The sequence below is a fragment of the Eulemur rufifrons genome, chromosome 8 (assembly GCF_041146395.1).
Source record: "Eulemur rufifrons isolate Redbay chromosome 8, OSU_ERuf_1, whole genome shotgun sequence".
NCBI classification, from domain to species: domain Eukaryota; kingdom Metazoa; phylum Chordata; class Mammalia; order Primates; family Lemuridae; genus Eulemur; species Eulemur rufifrons.
This window is the reverse complement of record NC_090990.1, coordinates 81,521,776-81,538,569: the sequence shown is the minus strand read 5'-3', so window position 1 is coordinate 81,538,569 and position 16,794 is coordinate 81,521,776. Positions and strand designations below refer to the sequence as shown.

The window sequence follows — 16,794 nt, the reverse complement described above, 5'->3', positions numbered from 1 at the left end:
AGTCAACTACAGATTCTCAGGGATCTAGCATGGTGACTATGCATCAACTGCCTAGACATGGCCCACCACTTTCACAAAAGCTGTTACACTAATCAATTAAAAACCAAAGTAATATTAGAGTAGGCAAACACAATTTATGGTGTGAATTATACAAATTAGTTCATTAATCTGATGCCTGATATTTCCACATTAGAACTCTGTTTCCATGACTTCCAATTTTAAGGTAACACCCATTACTATGTGAGAATAACTAGTTACCTGACTATTTCTAAGCAAGGCCCGGAGGGGATGGGATTTAGGGCCTGTCCAGAGTGGAAAGGGGTAGAACCACTTCTTTCAAAGTCTCGTGTCCCATCCCAGGCCTACAACTCACTTTTATGGCAGTCAAAGTTGCTTTGCCCTTCCCCATGTGCTCTGTGAGATTGTATGCTGTGCTCAGAGTCTGGAAAGATGGGGTTAGTAGGGGAGAAAGACTGGAAGAAAGGCAGAAAGAGATTCTCTGTTGATGTCTCATAGTATATAACAAATATTATGGGTTAGCTGGGTGAGCGTTTGGCTTGTTTCCATAGGCTTGGGAAATTTGAGAGTCAGTGGGAGAATTTGACATGCTTTGGCCCCAGACTGAGCTGATGAGCTACGTGGGGAAAGATGTGCCTTATTTATTTATACTCTTAATTTTTTTTTATTTTGAGATAATTATAGATTCACATATAGTTGAGAGAAATGATACAGAGAGATTCTTGTTTCCTTTACCTAGCTTCTGCCAGTGGTAACATCTTGCAAATCTGTAATAGTGTATCACAACCAGTACATTGATATTGATACTGTCAAGATAAGAAACATTTTCATCACCAGGAAGATCACTCTTGTTGCCTTTTTATAGTCACGTGTACTTCCCCACCATCATAACACTTCCTTATCCCTTGGCAACCACTAATGTGACCTCCATTTCTGTAATTTTGTCATTTTAAGAATATTACATAAATGGAATTGTGCAACATGCAACCTTTGAGGATTGGCATTTTTTTTCACTTGGCATAATTCTCTGGAGATTCATCCAGGTTATTTCATGTATCAATAGTCCATTCACTTTATTGTTTAGTATTCCATAGTATGGTTGTACCATAGTTTTTTATTGTTGTTTTGTATATTTTTATGGTATAAATGATGTTTTAATATATATAGTGAAATGACTAAATCAAGTTAATTAACATGAATTACCCCACATACTTATTTTTTTAGTGAGAAAACTTAAAATCTACTCTCTTAGCAATTTTCCAGAATACAATACATTGTTATTAACTATAATCACCATATTATCCAATAGATCTCCTGAATCTATCCTTTCTAACTGAAATTTTGTATCTTTTGACCAACATCTTCCCAATTTCCCTCCCCTGCACCCCCTGTTGACCACTATTCTACTTTCTGTTTCAATGAGTTCAATGTTTTTAGATTTCATACGTAAGTGAGATCATGTGATACCTGTCTTTCTGTGCCTGGCTTATCTCATTTAATACAAAGTCCTCCCGGTTTTTCCATGTGATTTCTTCTTTTTCAAGGCTGAATAATATTTCACTGTGTATATGTACCACATTTTTTTTATCCATTCATTTGTTGATAGATACTTATGTTGATTCAATATCTTTGCTATCATGAATTAGTGCTGCAATAAACATGAGAATGCAGATTTCTCTTCAACATACTGATTTCATTTCTTTTGGATATATACCCAAGAGTGAGATTGCTGGCTTGTATGGTAGTTCCATTTTAATGTTTTAAGAAACTCCCATACTGTTTTCCATAATGGCTGTACTAATTTACATTCCCAACAACAGTGTGCAAGGTTTCCCTTTTCTTTACATCCTTCCATTGCTTATCTCTTGTCTTTTTTGTAATAGCCATTCTAATGGGTGTGAGTTGATCTCTCATTGTGATTTTAATTTGCATTTCTCTGATTATTAGTAATGTTGAGTGTTTTCTCATATACCTTTTGGCCTTTTGTATGTCTTCTTTTGAGAAATGTGTATTCTGATCCTTTGTCCTTTTTTTAATCGAGTTATTTGGTTTTTTGCTATTGAGTTCAGTTCTTTATATTTTTGATATAAAGTCCTTATAAAATATACGGTTTAATAATATTTTCTCCTATTCTATAAGTCTCTTCTTTACTCTATTAATTGTTTCCTTTGCTGTGGATAAACTTTTTAGTTTGACACACCCCATTTGTATGCTTTTACTTTTGTTACCTGTGCTTTTGGGGCCATATCCAAAAATATCTTTGTCCAGTTCAGTGTTAGTAAGCTTGGGAATAATGTATTTAGCAAAAGCAAATTTGAGGAGAGTAGCTACTTTCAGGGTACAAAACACTCATCCATCCAGGGTCCTTCACAGGTGTGACCTTCTAATTCATCTGACCATCAGTCATCACCTGATATCCTCAAGCTCTGGCACTGTCCTATTGCATGGCTTGGTTTGCCTTTGATGTTAAAATTTGCTATGTTAATATATGATTATATGTTTTCATTCTTTATGTGTTTGCAAAAATTGAGTAAGTGTTTACTATGTGCCAGAAAATATGCCAAGCACTGAAGAAAGTATTGTGAACAAACTAGGCACAATAGCTGACCTCATAGGACTTATAATCTAGTGAAAGAGTCAGATATTAATAATCTCACAAATAAATTATATATAATTTACTATATATACTATAGGAATATTATAAGAATTTACTATATATACTACTACTACAGAAATATAAGGAATGATATAGAGAAACTTGACCTAGTCTAAAGGATCATAGGAAGACATATGTAAGAAATGATATTTGAGCTGGGAGTTAAAAGATATTTACTGGCTTGAAGTTTTTTTCTCTTATATATTCATTCATTTGGCCATCACATATTTATTAAAGGCTTTCTCTAGATACTATTAGGTCATTAAATATGAAATGTCTGATTTTGAATCACAAATTTAGTTTTTATATCTCAAACAAGAAGCAGTACAATTAATCAAAGTATGCACCTAAACTATCGGCACAGTTTTGCCATCTTAATGGTAGCTTGTTTATGCCAGCAGCAAAGAAGCCTGCACAGCGAGTGGCAATGAATTCGCCAAAGGCATTTTCCACAGCTTATTGAGAATTGAATATTTTTGCTTGCAAGAAGTGGTCCAAAGCCTGGAAGAAGTGGTAGTCAGTTGGTGCAAGGTCTGGTGAATATGGTGGATGCCAGAGTTTCCAAGTCCACCTTCTGTAATTTGAGCACTGTTGGTTTTTGCAGCATGGGGTCTTGCAAGAGGATTGGCCTGTTCTCTATTGACCAATCTCGGCTGCTTAATCACAAGCATCCTCATCATTTCATCCAATTGGTTGCAGTAGACATCTGCTGTGACCGATTAACAAGGTTTTGTGAAGCTGTAGTGAATAATACCAGCACTGGACCACCAATCAGACACCAGTAGCTTTTTTTGATGACTATTTGGATTTGGACTGTGTTTCAGTGCTTCATCTTTATCCAACTATTGTGCCGAATGCTTGCGATTGTCAAAAAGAATCCATTTTTCATCACATGTAACAATACAGTGCAGAAATGGTTCACCTTTGTGTCATGACAGCAAAGAAAAGCAAGCTTCTCTCCTCATTTAATTTGTGCAGAAATCATCTATCCAGCTTCTTTACCTTGATGATTTGTTTCAAATGGTCCAATATTGTTGGAATAGGAATGCCAAACCTTCCTGCTAATTCATATGTAGGTTGAGATGGATTTGCTTCCACTTTCAGCTCATCGTTATCCACTTTGGTCTCAGGTTGCCCACATGGCTCATTTTCAAGATTAAAATCACCAGAATGGAACTTCTCAAACTGTCAATGTACTGTGCATTCATTAGCCACAGCCTTCCCAAACACTTCGTTGACATTTGGGGCTGTCTGGGTTGCATTGGTTCAACAACAGAACTCATATTAGAAAATAACATGAATTTTTGACTTATCCATGGTTCCACAAAAATTGCTGTAAAAAAATCTGAAAGATAATCACACACTAAAACATGCATTTGAAAGACTGAGGATGTAACTTCACAATAAAAATAAAACAAGAGTCAAAGTGAAATGTCAGATGTATCAACTGTCAAACTTAGTACTTAAGAAAATCAGACGTTTCGTACTTAATAACCTAGTAACCTATATATTTAGAAACAGAGACAGTTTTCTAAATTCTTTGAACAGTCTTTAATTTCTTCTTTTAAACAAATGCTATTGGTTATCATTTCAGTGAAATGGATAATGAAGACCCTGATGATATTCCAGAGGGCACCGTATACAAGAAAGTAGTTTTTCGAAAGTACCTTGACAGCACTTTTACCAAACGTGATCCTCGGGGAGAGTATGAGGAGCATCTTGGCATTCTTGGTCCTGTTATTAGAGCCGAAGTGGATGATGTTATCCAAGTAAGTCATCTTTTGGGAACACTGTTAAGATGATCAGAGGAATTTTCACAAGCACCAGAAGGTTGTAAAGATGAAGGTGGCAAGAGAACTATGGGTGATTTATTCCTTTTCCAGGATTAACAAATAATTACATTTCTTTTCAAAGGCTCCTTCCCAAGCAATTTGGAAATTTTCAAAACAAAGAAAAGCGGTCTCATAATTTTTTTTAAGTGCTGAAAACTGTATAATCTTGGGAAAAATCACAGTTATTTTTATCTAAAGCTAACATTACTATGTAAAGTTAACACAGAAAATTAATATATTCAGGAGCACTTCAATTGAGTTTCATAGTAGTGGTGGTGGTGGCAGTAGCAGTGGGGGTAGTAATGGCAATTTAGAAATATCTCCTGGTGTTTTCTTAAAAGAAAGTAAAGTTGAAGAAAATTAGTAAGGGAAGTAAAAATGTGTCCATGCTCTCCAAAAGTGAGCAGGTTTCCTAAGTGTTTTCCCAGTCCTGGTCATTTCTTTCAAAATCCTGTGTCCAGTTTCAGATCTACAGCTGCTTTTTATAACAAAGTTTATTTCCTCATTTTTTCTAACCTCTCACTTACAAAGAAAAGGAAAGAACTGGAATCCAAAGTAAATTATTCTAGATCCAAACACATAATCTATTTTACCTATTTTAGGCATTCACCAAATTTTCAGTGAACATTTGCTCTTTTTAAAAAGACAAATAGGTGCATAGGGATATGAGAATCTTGATTATTCTAAATGTTCCATGAAGATATCGGAGGCAATAATCTTCTCTGTTAAGATTAGGGAGCCTTTAATCACTAGAAGTTATATTAATAGAAGAGAAGATGAGGAGGAGCTTCATGGGTCTGACTCTCCTCGGGCACAAAGATTCCCCATGCGGCATTGAAGGTCCTCCGCCATCTGGCCCCAAACTGGTCCTTTTCCGGCTTCATTTCTCACCAGGTTCCACCCACCCCTGTGCGTTCCACAGTCCAGCCATACCCAGATCCTTGCTGTCCCCCAAACTCTTCCTTTACTCCCCTCCTTACGGGCATGTTTCTGCCCTTTCGGGAGGCTGAAATGTCTTTCTCCTCTTTCTCTGCTGCTGAGCTCCTCCGGTTCATTCCATAAGGACCAATTCTGTTTCCTCGAAGAACTGTCCTTAATTGTTCCAACCTCTCCTAAACATTCCATGAAATTGCTCCTCCAGGGCATTCTCATCTCAATGCATTCTTACTTTGTGTGTAGCACCTATTGTCTCCGGATCTGTAGCTGGATTTACATGTGTATGTCTCTCTTCACCAGTAGCTTGAAAGCTTTTTGAGCAAGAACCAAGCCTCTGTCATCCTCACATCCTCACATCTCCAGCACCTATCACTGTCATTTCATGTGCATCCTGGAACCTAAGAACAAACATGCTGTGGTGTTTCTGGGGTAAACTACTTGGGCCTGAGCTCACAGGATGGTTGTGAAAATTAAATGAAATAACATACATAAGTTATTTTGCAATTGTCAGCACTCAATATATCTTAGCTCTGATTTCACAACCATCCACTTTGGCCTATAATGGTGACATTTTGGGGGTTAGATTTTTGTTAAGCTTGAATGTATTTGTGGATCATTCCTTTTCCTAGGTTCGTTTTAAAAATTTAGCTTCCAGACCATATTCTCTTCATGCTCATGGACTTTCCTATGAGAAATCATCGGAGGGAAAGACTTATGAAGACGACTCTCCTGAATGGTTTAAGGAAGATAATGCTGTCCCGCCAAACAGCAGTTACACATATGTGTGGCACGCCACTGATCGATCGGGGCCAGGAAGCCCTGGCTCCGCCTGCCGGGCTTGGGCCTACTACTCAGCTGTGAACCCGGTAGGGACTTCCATCGACAGTGTTTGTCATTCCCCTGACTTTATAACCTGAGTCCACCAAATGGAAGGATTGGGGTTATTTCCTGTTAAATATCTGTCTTGCTTTTCATGAGGAATGTGTGAGGGTTGTGGACAACAGTCTGCAGTTACTGTAACCAGGGACTCTCCATGCAGCTCTTCAGATGACAGAGAGAGAGAGAGAGAGACATTTATTCCGTGGAGAAGAGGGAGGATCCCTTAAATGGTTGGCCCCAAGTTAGAGTGCCTGCATTTACAGAGGAAGACATTTATGTGCAATTTTCTTTCTTTATGAAAGAATTGCAAAGTCAAGACTCCTTTGTCTATCATGCCACAATATATATATACTTCAATATGTTGTGAATATATACAGCAAAATACATACAATTGTAGATGTCAATTTTTTAAAAAAACTCCTTCATTTAAGGCATAGTAGAAAGATCACAGACTTAGATCTAAAGTTCTACCCTGTCACTTATTGCATGACCCTAGAAAAATCACTTGACCTCTCTCAGCCTTGGTTTCCAAAGTTATAAATGAGATAATAGTGCATAGCATGTAGTAAGCACTTGGTAAATATTTGTTCAATGAATGAGTTTATATTTATCATATAAAATAGTTATCAGGACTAAATGAGATACTATAGGCAAAGCATTTAATATAGTAGATGCTCAATAAATAGTATCCGTTATATTATCAAAATTACCATCATCATTATGGGGATAAAAGATCAGTCAGAGGAAGGAAATATGAATGCAACAGAATTAGATGATAAATATCCAGTCTTATTAAGCTATTCCTTTATAAAATTCAAATTCAGAGCTTATAAGGAAGTTTCCTTTTCTGTATAATCAGTGATTGTCAGAGAGCAAAGAAAATCCTGAGAAAGGGAGAATACATGCAATTTATTCTTCCTGCCTTCCAGGAAAAAGATATCCACTCGGGCTTGATAGGGCCCCTTCTGATCTGCCAAAAAGGAACACTTCATAAGGAGAGCAACATGCCGGTGGACATGAGAGAATTTGTCTTACTTTTTATGGTCTTTGATGAAAAGAAGAGCTGGTATTATGAAAAGAAGTCCAAAAGGTCTTGGAGACTCGCATCTTCAGAAGTAAAAAACTCCCATGAGTTTCATGGTATTTTCCTCTGACTTTGATCTAATCTCTGAACTAAATCACACTGGGTCATGGTGATTCCTGCCCTTAGATCTTCACAAGATTAGACATGAGATGCTTCTGAGGAACCAGGGGCTACAAGTTTTGTAAAACCAGCTCCCTAACATCTCAGAGGGCTGACATAACATGGCAGGTGACACTGCAGGTGAAGGAGAGTAGAGAGAGTCTGAAAGGTGGCCCACAGTGGCTACTGCAAAACAAACCAGCAAACAAAAGAAGCCAGTGTGCCTCAGGCGGTAACAGATATTGAAAAGGAAGTAACATTATTCTGCAGTTTTAAAACTTAATAAACCTATTTCTTGATCACTAAAGTAGTGTTTATGTAGAGGAAATGATCACCCATGTGTCTTTTCTAAAATAAGCATGATTCTAACAGTTCTAGCTCTTAGTAGCTACCAGGTGGCTCCAAAGCACATGAGAACAAAATGAGAGAGGAAACTAGGTAGCCAGGCAGTGGGAGGATAGCAGCAAGAGAGCATTTGGGTGGTCACACTGGGAAAGTATGCCTACTCAGAAATCCATCCCAGATGGGGCCTGTAAATTGGAAACTGAAACAGTAATCAAGATGAGGGGTACAAGCTGGTGTTATCAGTATATAGATAGGTGTTCCCATACCTGATATAATTTTAAGGGTGCCCAAATGATCTCAACTCTTTCCCTTCCAAAAATTCACTTGTCTGGTTCCTGAAATTCCACAGCAGGATTTAACTTAAGAAGGAATTTAAAAAACTTCTCTCATTTTAGCTCCAGTTAAATGCTTGGTAGCACTGAGCTTTATCATTAAAGTTCTGTGTTAATTTCTTCAATGATCAAGTGTATCAGGTACCTTTTTTAAAAGCCCACATATTTCACTAAGGCGAGAGTGGTAAAACCTGGGAATCCTAGACATCTAAGCTGGGAAGGGGACAGAGGAGCTATCATATCAATAAGAGAATAAACATGACTCACTATGGTTGGTGGGTACACCAAAGATAAATTCCAACTTCCTAATTTTGCCTGGAACGATCTCTGAATGTAGGAGGCCTTAGGGTGACCTGTTGGACATCTCTTTACTTACTCTAACCCCTGGAGTTTGCTCTGTCTGCCTATATTAGTTCTTATTTTTTTGTAGCAAAGGAAAATTCGGACCATTAATGGGAACAATAAATGGGGTAAAGCACAGAGTCTGGGGAAAAGAGTGATAAATGACTTAGAAAGTGAGCTCACCTGCACCTCTGCTGTAGGCTGGTGGGAGTGACATGAGAAGGGCTGGTGATTCTGCTTCAGCCTCTCATGGATATGACATCTAGTAGGGCCCTTTCTATGCCTGGGTGGGCCCCGGAATGTGGAGAAATGAGGAAGACTGGCAGTGAGTGGGTTGCACCATGTTTCCTTAACAGCCAACCTGGTGTACACAGGTTTTGAATTGGTTGTATCTCTCTATCTTCCAGCCATTAATGGGATGATCTACAACTTGCCTGGCCTGAGAATGTTCGAGCAAGAGTGGGTGAGGTTCCACCTGCTGAATGTGGGCGGCTCCCAAGACATTCACGTGGTTCACTTCCATGGGCAGACCTTGATGGAAAATGGCCACCAACAGCACCAGTTAGGGGTCTGGCCCCTTCTGCCTGGTAAGTAGTGGGTGATGGAAAGAGGTCACTGCTAAGAAAGACCAGGAGAAGGCAATCTGAGCATCTGTAACTCTCCCTCATTCCCTCCTCTTGCATCTTCCTCCTACGGGATCAGAACACAAGCTTCTGGCACAAAGCCTAGGCAAAGCTATATGCCAAAACTGCATACAGAGTACAAAAACATCACCTAACGTGTGCGCTGTTTGCAGTACCACACAGGATAAATGTGTGGCCCAACTTGGTTCTATAGAGATGCTATGCCGTATGCAGGTTCTCCCAAGCCACTATTTGTCACAAAGATCAGATCTCAACAGGTGACGCAATGAATCTCACAGGTCTCAGGCAGCTAAAGCTGTCTCTGTCAGGAGCGAGATTAGAAACTTATTAGGGTTTTCAAATTCTTGAATTCTACTCCTGGCTCTATCACTCTAATAATATCTTGAGCAAGTGACCGCAGGAATCATAATCTTAAACTGACTCATAAGGCTGTTAGAGGGGGAAAGAAAAATTTTTTTTAAATGATACAAAAAGCTTTGTATAAAAGCTAAATAACAACAAAGATATTTAGAGATTTTCATATGCAAAATGATAAGTATAGATTTAAACCAACTACGATCATCAGAAAAGATGTTTATGTGGCAATGAGTTGTTTGTAGATGTCCCTGTTTGTGTAATAGGTGTGTGAGTGCCAGATGCCAGATTCTCAAGCTTCAGTGGGCATCATAAAAACCTAGGAAGCAGGTGAAAATGCAGATGCAAAAGCAGAGATTTTGTTCTCAGAGACTTTAATGTAGATCTTGGACAGAATTCCCAGGAGTCTGCATTTTTTAACAAGCAGCCTCCCTTCCACAAATGCTGCTTGATCATCTAGTGAAGTTCACCCCTTGACAGTACTTTGGGTGAGGAAGTCATCCTGTGAGCCTGCCTTGGGTGGGCACAGAAGTCCAAACAGGCCTGGTTTGGTTAAAGGAAGGGAAGAAGAGGGTTCTTGTTGATTTTCACATGCCAGTGACTCACTAATACATCTAGAAAGACCCACACTATTCAGATCAAAGAGAGAGAGGGCAACCTTACTCCTTATCTTTTTACCAAGTATTAGCAGATCAGCTGTCCTTCTCATGAGCCTGCAAAATAAACTGAGAAGCTGGGGCTAGCTGTTCCATCTAAATATCCAAACCTAAATATTTGCATTGGAGAGAGGAAAACTGGAGATCTTTTTTCAGGGTGATGACCATCATCTATTAATTTTCACCCACAATCTTGGAAATGGTCACAAATTATAGTTAACAGAATTTAAATGTTAACTGGCTGAGTGTAATATTAAATACCAGAATGGACAATCAGAGGTTTTAGAAATCTCATTCTTTCAGTGATTTTCTGAAACAATCTATGTAAATCTTTATCCAAATCTGTAAGAACTTTACAGAAAAGTCAAAAACATAGAGGAAGAGTGTTTTATCTTGATTTTCTCATATTAAAAAAACAGAAAAAAGCAAAATGAAGAGAGAGAAAAGAAACATGTACAAGAGGTTAGAGACCCAATGATGAATCATTCAAGATCCCTCTGATACTTAGGACTGTGAAGCTGTACTATGTATGAGTTAACTTGTGACATATTTAGATAAGTGAAAGTTTCTTTCTAGTGAGGTGTGGTAGTGATTTTTTTTTAAATCCTAGGGCGATTGATTTTTAGTAATCTCTGTGTATATTGCTGCTGTTGTTTTGTTTTTATCTGTTATACCTGTAGTCTTACCTAAAGAGATATGGATAACTAACTCTTAAATTCTATTATAAAGCCTCTTGTGAAACAGGGATTTTAAGATTCTTGGAGAGCTATCAGCCACCATGTTAATTTGTTACGCTCTGGGTGTGTAATGTCCTTAACTCTCTATTTCAGGTGCATTTAAAACTCTTGAAATGAAGCCATCAAAACCTGGCTGGTGGCTCCTAAACACAGAGGTTGGAGAAAACCAGAGAGCAGGGATGCAAACACCATTTCTTGTCATAGACAAAGGTATCACTCAATAGTCATGTGATTTTTTTTTTTTTTAAGCAGGAGAGTGCCTATTACTAGAATATTACCAATTTTTAGATTGCAAATATTCAACTGTGAAAACTCTGATGTGACAAAGGCATAATCTGTAGCCATAGTTGCTTTTATCCTGGCCCCCGGTCTGATTGTACTGAAAACACATCATGCAGATCAAAGGCATTCCTCTTAATTGGGAAACCAATGCAGAGCATTCTTCATGATTTACAATCCCTGAGAAAGCGCATGTAAGAAATTTTACAGGTTCCTAGGGTAGAAGAGGGAAAGGTAACAGGAATTCAGCAATGACTGAGATAGTCACTAAACTTGTTATTTCAGTATTTAAGTATTTAAGAAACAGTGTTTCCATCCATTACTCATTTGTTTTTAAAGAGATGGGGTCTCACTCTGCTGCCCAGCCTGAAGTGCAGTGGTCCAATCATAGGTCACTGTAACCTCAAACTCCTGAGCTCAAGAGATCCTCCTGCCTTGGCCTCCTAAGTAGCTGGGACTACAGGCATGAGCCACCATGCTTGGCTAACTTTTTTATTTTTTGTAGAGACAGGGGCTCACTATGTTCCCAGGCTGGTCTTGAACTCCTGGCCTCAAGCAACCCTCACACCTCAGCCTCCCAAAGTGCTGAGATTACAGGTGTGAGCCACCATGCCCAGCCCATCTATCCATTCTTTAAGTCTTTACTGAGCACCTATTGAGTACCAAGCACTGTGCCCAATATCCAGGTAGCACAGAGGCTGGTATCCCTTCCTTGATCAAGATATAAATAACTTTGTAACTTCCAGGTAAACTTTTGAGAACACAGTCTCATGAGGGGTAGTACTTACTTAACATTGTGAAATAGCTTATTTTAAGATAAAAGCAGATGGAAATCACTGTAAAAAACCAATTGTAACTCAGGATTTCAGTTGCTTTCCTCTAGGATGTCATTATTTCTGTTAAAGCACTAGTCTTGCTAGGGCATTTACCATTTTATGATAAGACATGTTTAAGTCAGTGTCATACAAGGTAGGGAAAAATATCTAATTACTGACCCATCACAGATATAATCTCTAGCCTTGGAGCTTTTACTTTATAAGCAAAAATTTTATAAGCAAAAATTATTCATCTTTCTGTTTTTCATAGAATGTAAGATGCCAATGGGACTAAGCACTGGTATCATATCTGATACACAGATCAAGGCTTCTGGGTACCTGGGTAAGTTATAGCGCCATATCCTGTGAATGGCATCCTCTACAATTGTGCAGTATACAACCTGTGAAACTATACATGACAACCCTGCCTATGGGCCAGTTCTTCTCTACAGGCATTTCTCTACCACATATAGTGAAGCAATTCCATTTAGGGTGATCATTTGGTAGAGGAAGGAACACTATGGCAGGAGCTAAAAGCCTGTTAGCATACTCTTATCACCACCACCCACTCTTGGTATGTAATGTTCCCAGGGTCTCTTCTAGGGAAAGCCAGGAGCTAAAGTTTATTGGTATCTCTACATAGGCAGTAGGGATTTGGCAAGAAGTAGATAGCTTACTCTTATGACCATGTGCCCATTTCTAAAACTCTTCACATTCATCTTTTGTGGGTTTTATTGCACATATAACATTCCAGCCAGATTTGCAGGGTCTTAACAGCCAGGCAAATATAGTCCCCATTAATATGGCCCTTTGCCTGTGCCAACCATTCATTTATTCAAGAAACTTGGTTGATCACCCAGTATGTGTAAGGAACTCCCCCTAAGTTTCCTCAGTCTGCCTCAAAGCCTTTCCCAAGATCAGGAGGTCATAATAAGAGGATCATGAGCCATGGGAGTCTCCCATGGCTCATGATCCTCTTCCATGTCTTCCTATGAGGCAGGCATATTCGCAGCAGACACATCAACATGACTGAGAAAAGACAAACACTCCTCAAATGCAAGAAAGTGGGTGGGTAGTGGCTGACAGCTGACCAGACACAGATCTGAAGCCAAGAGCTCATCAAGGACTGGCTCAGCAGCTGAGGCCCATGTCAACTGCCTCATCTCCTAACTGCAACACAGGTCCTCCAGGGATCTGGTCTTCCCCTTGATCAAACTCATTTGAGAAATTGCTAATTGTTTGGGTTTTTTAAAATTCAGCATAATTTTTTTCTTCCTTTATATTTAGGTTATTGGGAGCCTAGATTAGCAAGATTAAACAACATTGGATCATATAATGCTTGGAGTGTAGAAAAACCTGCAACAGAATCTGGCTCTAACCCTTGGATCCAGGTATGTCTTAATAGCCTGATAATATTTACTGCTATTATAATAAAAATGACAGTGATTTAGTAATTTCTTCTTATTGTTCTTGTAATATTGTTAAGGGAAATAGCAATTGCTAGGTGCTAGGCACTATTCTACGTACTTTACATCCTCAAAATCATCCCTCTGAGATTGGTTCTAGTAATATATCCTTTTATAGATGAAAAAAACTGAGGCAGAGAGATGCTAATCGCCTTCCCAAAGTAACATGCAGCTAGTTAGTGCTGGCACTGGGATTCAAGTCCAGGTACTCTGTATTCAAATATGTATTGCATTTAGTCACTTATCAGTTTGCTAAGACCTTAGGTGCTGGTTCTTTAGTTCTAAAGAAAATTAATTGTATAATTCATTAGGACAGTATGTGACTCATTGACAAGAACTGTTGTGTTTACTGGCTTTATTATATTGCAGGTGGACATGCAAAAGGAAGTTGTAATCACAGGGATCCAGACCCAAGGTGCCAAACACTACCTGAAGTCCCTGTATACCGCAGAGTTCAGTGTGGCCTACAGTTCTGACCACACCAACTGGCAGATCTTCAAAGGGAACAGCACAAGGAACGTGATGGTTTGTGTGCATGTTTCTTTCTGAATCTCAAGACTCAGCCTGGGGTTAATTATGACTATATCTAATAGCCGTCTTTAAAAAAAAATAAAAACTTCTCTGGGTATTAGAAATGCGAATAGCTTTCTAAGGGTCTTATGGAGAAAAGTGGTAATATGATGGGTCTATGCATCACAAATTAAAGAGATAAGCAGGATTACTGAAAATTCAAAACCCTACAACATTTGAAAAAAATCACTTTGTCATCAAACAGAATACTCAGACTTCTCAGATTGGCACATGGTGTACAGCAGAGTAGAGTATCTGGTCTTATGCCTCAAGGAGCTCGTGCCAAAAACTGGTTACCAAGAGCTTTGATTTCACTAGTACATTCTATTTTGTTCTTTATTTCAGTGTACCTGAAGGAAATAGTAGTGTTAATGCCAATAATGCCCTGAGGCAGTGTGATTCTCAGACTTTTTGGGGGGCCATGCCTGAGGGATGACATTCCCCTGCTGGATCTTCCTTTGGCTCAGCCAGGAGGCCTAACTCTCCCCATCTTCCCTAAACTCCCTCCCCTCAAAGAAAGCTATCTAAGTGCAAGGGATCTATCTGCCATTGAATCTGTTTCAATTTTTATTTTATGCAAATCATTTACTATTTTCCACATTATAATTTAGTTATTTCTAATAAATTTATAATATATCTTAGAACAAATCATGAAAAATCTTAAATCATGGTTCTTACTAATCAGTACTTGGAATGAGAACACAGATTACAATTGAGTCCATAGTTTAAAGTTTTTTGCATTTATATTCATGAGAGATACTGGTACGTAGTTTTATTCTTTTGGACTGTCTTTTTCTGGTTTTGATACTAAAGTAATACTGGCTTCATAAAATAAATTGGTAAACATGCTCTTCTATTCTACATTCTGGAAGAGAATGTCTAGAATTGGTATTAATTCTTCTAACATTTGGTAGAAATTGCCAGTGAAGCCATCTGGACCTGGAGATTTCTTGGGGGAAATTTTTCAATTAAAAATTCAGTTTTTTTCAGTGGTTACAGGGCTATCCAAATTATCTATTGCATATTGGGTGAGTTGGTATATTTTGTATATTTCAATAAATCAGTCCATTTCCTCTAAGTTGTTAAGTTTGTGTGTGGAGTTGTTTGTAGCATTCCCTTATTGTCCTTTTGATGTGTACAGGGATGTTGCCTGTTTCATCTCTGATAATGTAATTTGCACCCCCTCTTTTTTTGTCAGTCTTGCTGGAGATTTGTCCATTTTTTTTATCTTCTCACAGATCCAGCTCTTTCATTGATTTTTTGTTCTCTATTGTTTTTTCTGTTTTCAGTCTTACTGGTGTCTGTCCTTATATTCTGTGTTAGCTGGCTTTTCTGCCACTCCTCTGGCAGGGAAAGAGACAGGGCACAGCCTGGTTACTGCCAGGTGACAGTCAAAGTCCAGATTCCTAGTCCCTTGACACCTTAGAGGCAATTGCTCCTCTTTGCTAATGGGTGGGGGATGGGAGTTCCCCATGTGGTCTCCACTGGTACTGCAGGAGAAGGAGCTTCATTAAGGGCTGGAGGGGATGAGAGTCCTGGTCCCTGTGTGGCATTTGCTGACACAACCCCAATGAGGGTGTCGGGGTGCCACTTTAGTCTCATGAACATAGAAGTCTAGGCTCCCCACTCAGCCTCTGCTGCTGTGGGTGGAGGAGGGCCAACAGGCTTGGGTGGTGTTTGGCTGAAGTAGGGAAGTTATTGTCTCAAAAGTTTTCTGTCTTGCTAAGTCTGCCCTTACCTGGTCCTTTGGCTACAGAAAGCAGGCTTTTGTTGGGGCTTTTTTTGTCTGTACTCATTGGTCTTTCCAGGTTGCTGCCTTCTTCATCTCTAAGTCTGGGATAGATGAGGCAAAGCAAAAAACAAGAAACACCCCGGGAACCCACCACTGTCTTGTTCCTTCTAAGAACCCTAGTCAGTCTGCCTTCTTCTCTCCTTTCAGAGTCTTCATATGTTTCTCTTAGGTATACTGTCTAGGGTTTTTAGATGTACTTAGCAGGAGAAATAGGGCAAACTACATCTACACCATCTTCTTAAAATTATCCCCAGTTATATTTTCAGACTAAATTGATTTGGTTCAAGCCCCATGAAAACTTAATATCACAATATTAAACTCTAGATTAAAATTTTACTATAAAATCACTTTATTGAGAATTGTTACATAACTAAGCTTTCTTCTTTTCTTCTAGTATTTTGATGGGAATTCAGATGCATCTTCAATAAAAGAGAATCAGTTTGACCCACCTATTGTGGCTAGATATATTAGGATCTCTCCAACTAGATCCTATAACAGACCTACCCTTCGATTGGAACTACAAGGTTGTGAGGTGAATGGTAAGGAAGAAAGATGTGTTATTTTCTCACTGCCACTCAGAATTAAGATTTGGGAGGTGTGGGAGAATGAGTAGAATTTTTAGTTCTTTTCAATGACTTAGGCTCCTAGAAAAACCTTTGTAAAACACAGGTTCCATTCAAGTAAACTCTCAGTTGCTGGGAGTTAGCTATTCTCCCAGCAAAATGGGTCCCAGGCAGGATCATCACAAGAGATTTGGAAATAATAGAGACAGGGAAATAATAGAGACAGAGACAAAGTGTAATTTAAAGTAATGGGTGAGTCAGGGGTCCTCCAGCATTCCTGTGAGCTATGAGGCCCTGAGTGAAATCCCACGTCAGTATTTATTATTACAGCAAGCAGTTGTCCTTGGTTAAAGAATATGTGTACAGTTCATTTGTTAAGGTTTCAAGGCTCCCCA

At 38.8% G+C, this 16,794-nt stretch overlaps 1 protein-coding gene across 2 annotated transcripts in view; it reads left to right on the top strand.

The window, feature by feature from the left end:
* The window catches only part of F5 (coagulation factor V), a 67,088-nt gene that overhangs the window by 41,684 nt on the left and 8,610 nt on the right, over window positions 1–16,794 (top strand). For both annotated transcript variants that reach the window (XM_069480207.1, XM_069480208.1), the window contains 9 exons: window positions 4,269–4,443; window positions 6,072–6,308; window positions 7,251–7,461; window positions 8,931–9,110; window positions 11,008–11,124; window positions 12,280–12,351; window positions 13,296–13,399; window positions 13,844–13,999; window positions 16,231–16,375. In XM_069480207.1, the coding sequence (XP_069336308.1) occupies window positions 4,269–4,443; window positions 6,072–6,308; window positions 7,251–7,461; window positions 8,931–9,110; window positions 11,008–11,124; window positions 12,280–12,351; window positions 13,296–13,399; window positions 13,844–13,999; window positions 16,231–16,375 (1,397 nt within the window). The remainder of the gene's footprint in view (window positions 1–4,268; window positions 4,444–6,071; window positions 6,309–7,250; window positions 7,462–8,930; window positions 9,111–11,007; window positions 11,125–12,279; window positions 12,352–13,295; window positions 13,400–13,843; window positions 14,000–16,230; window positions 16,376–16,794) is intronic.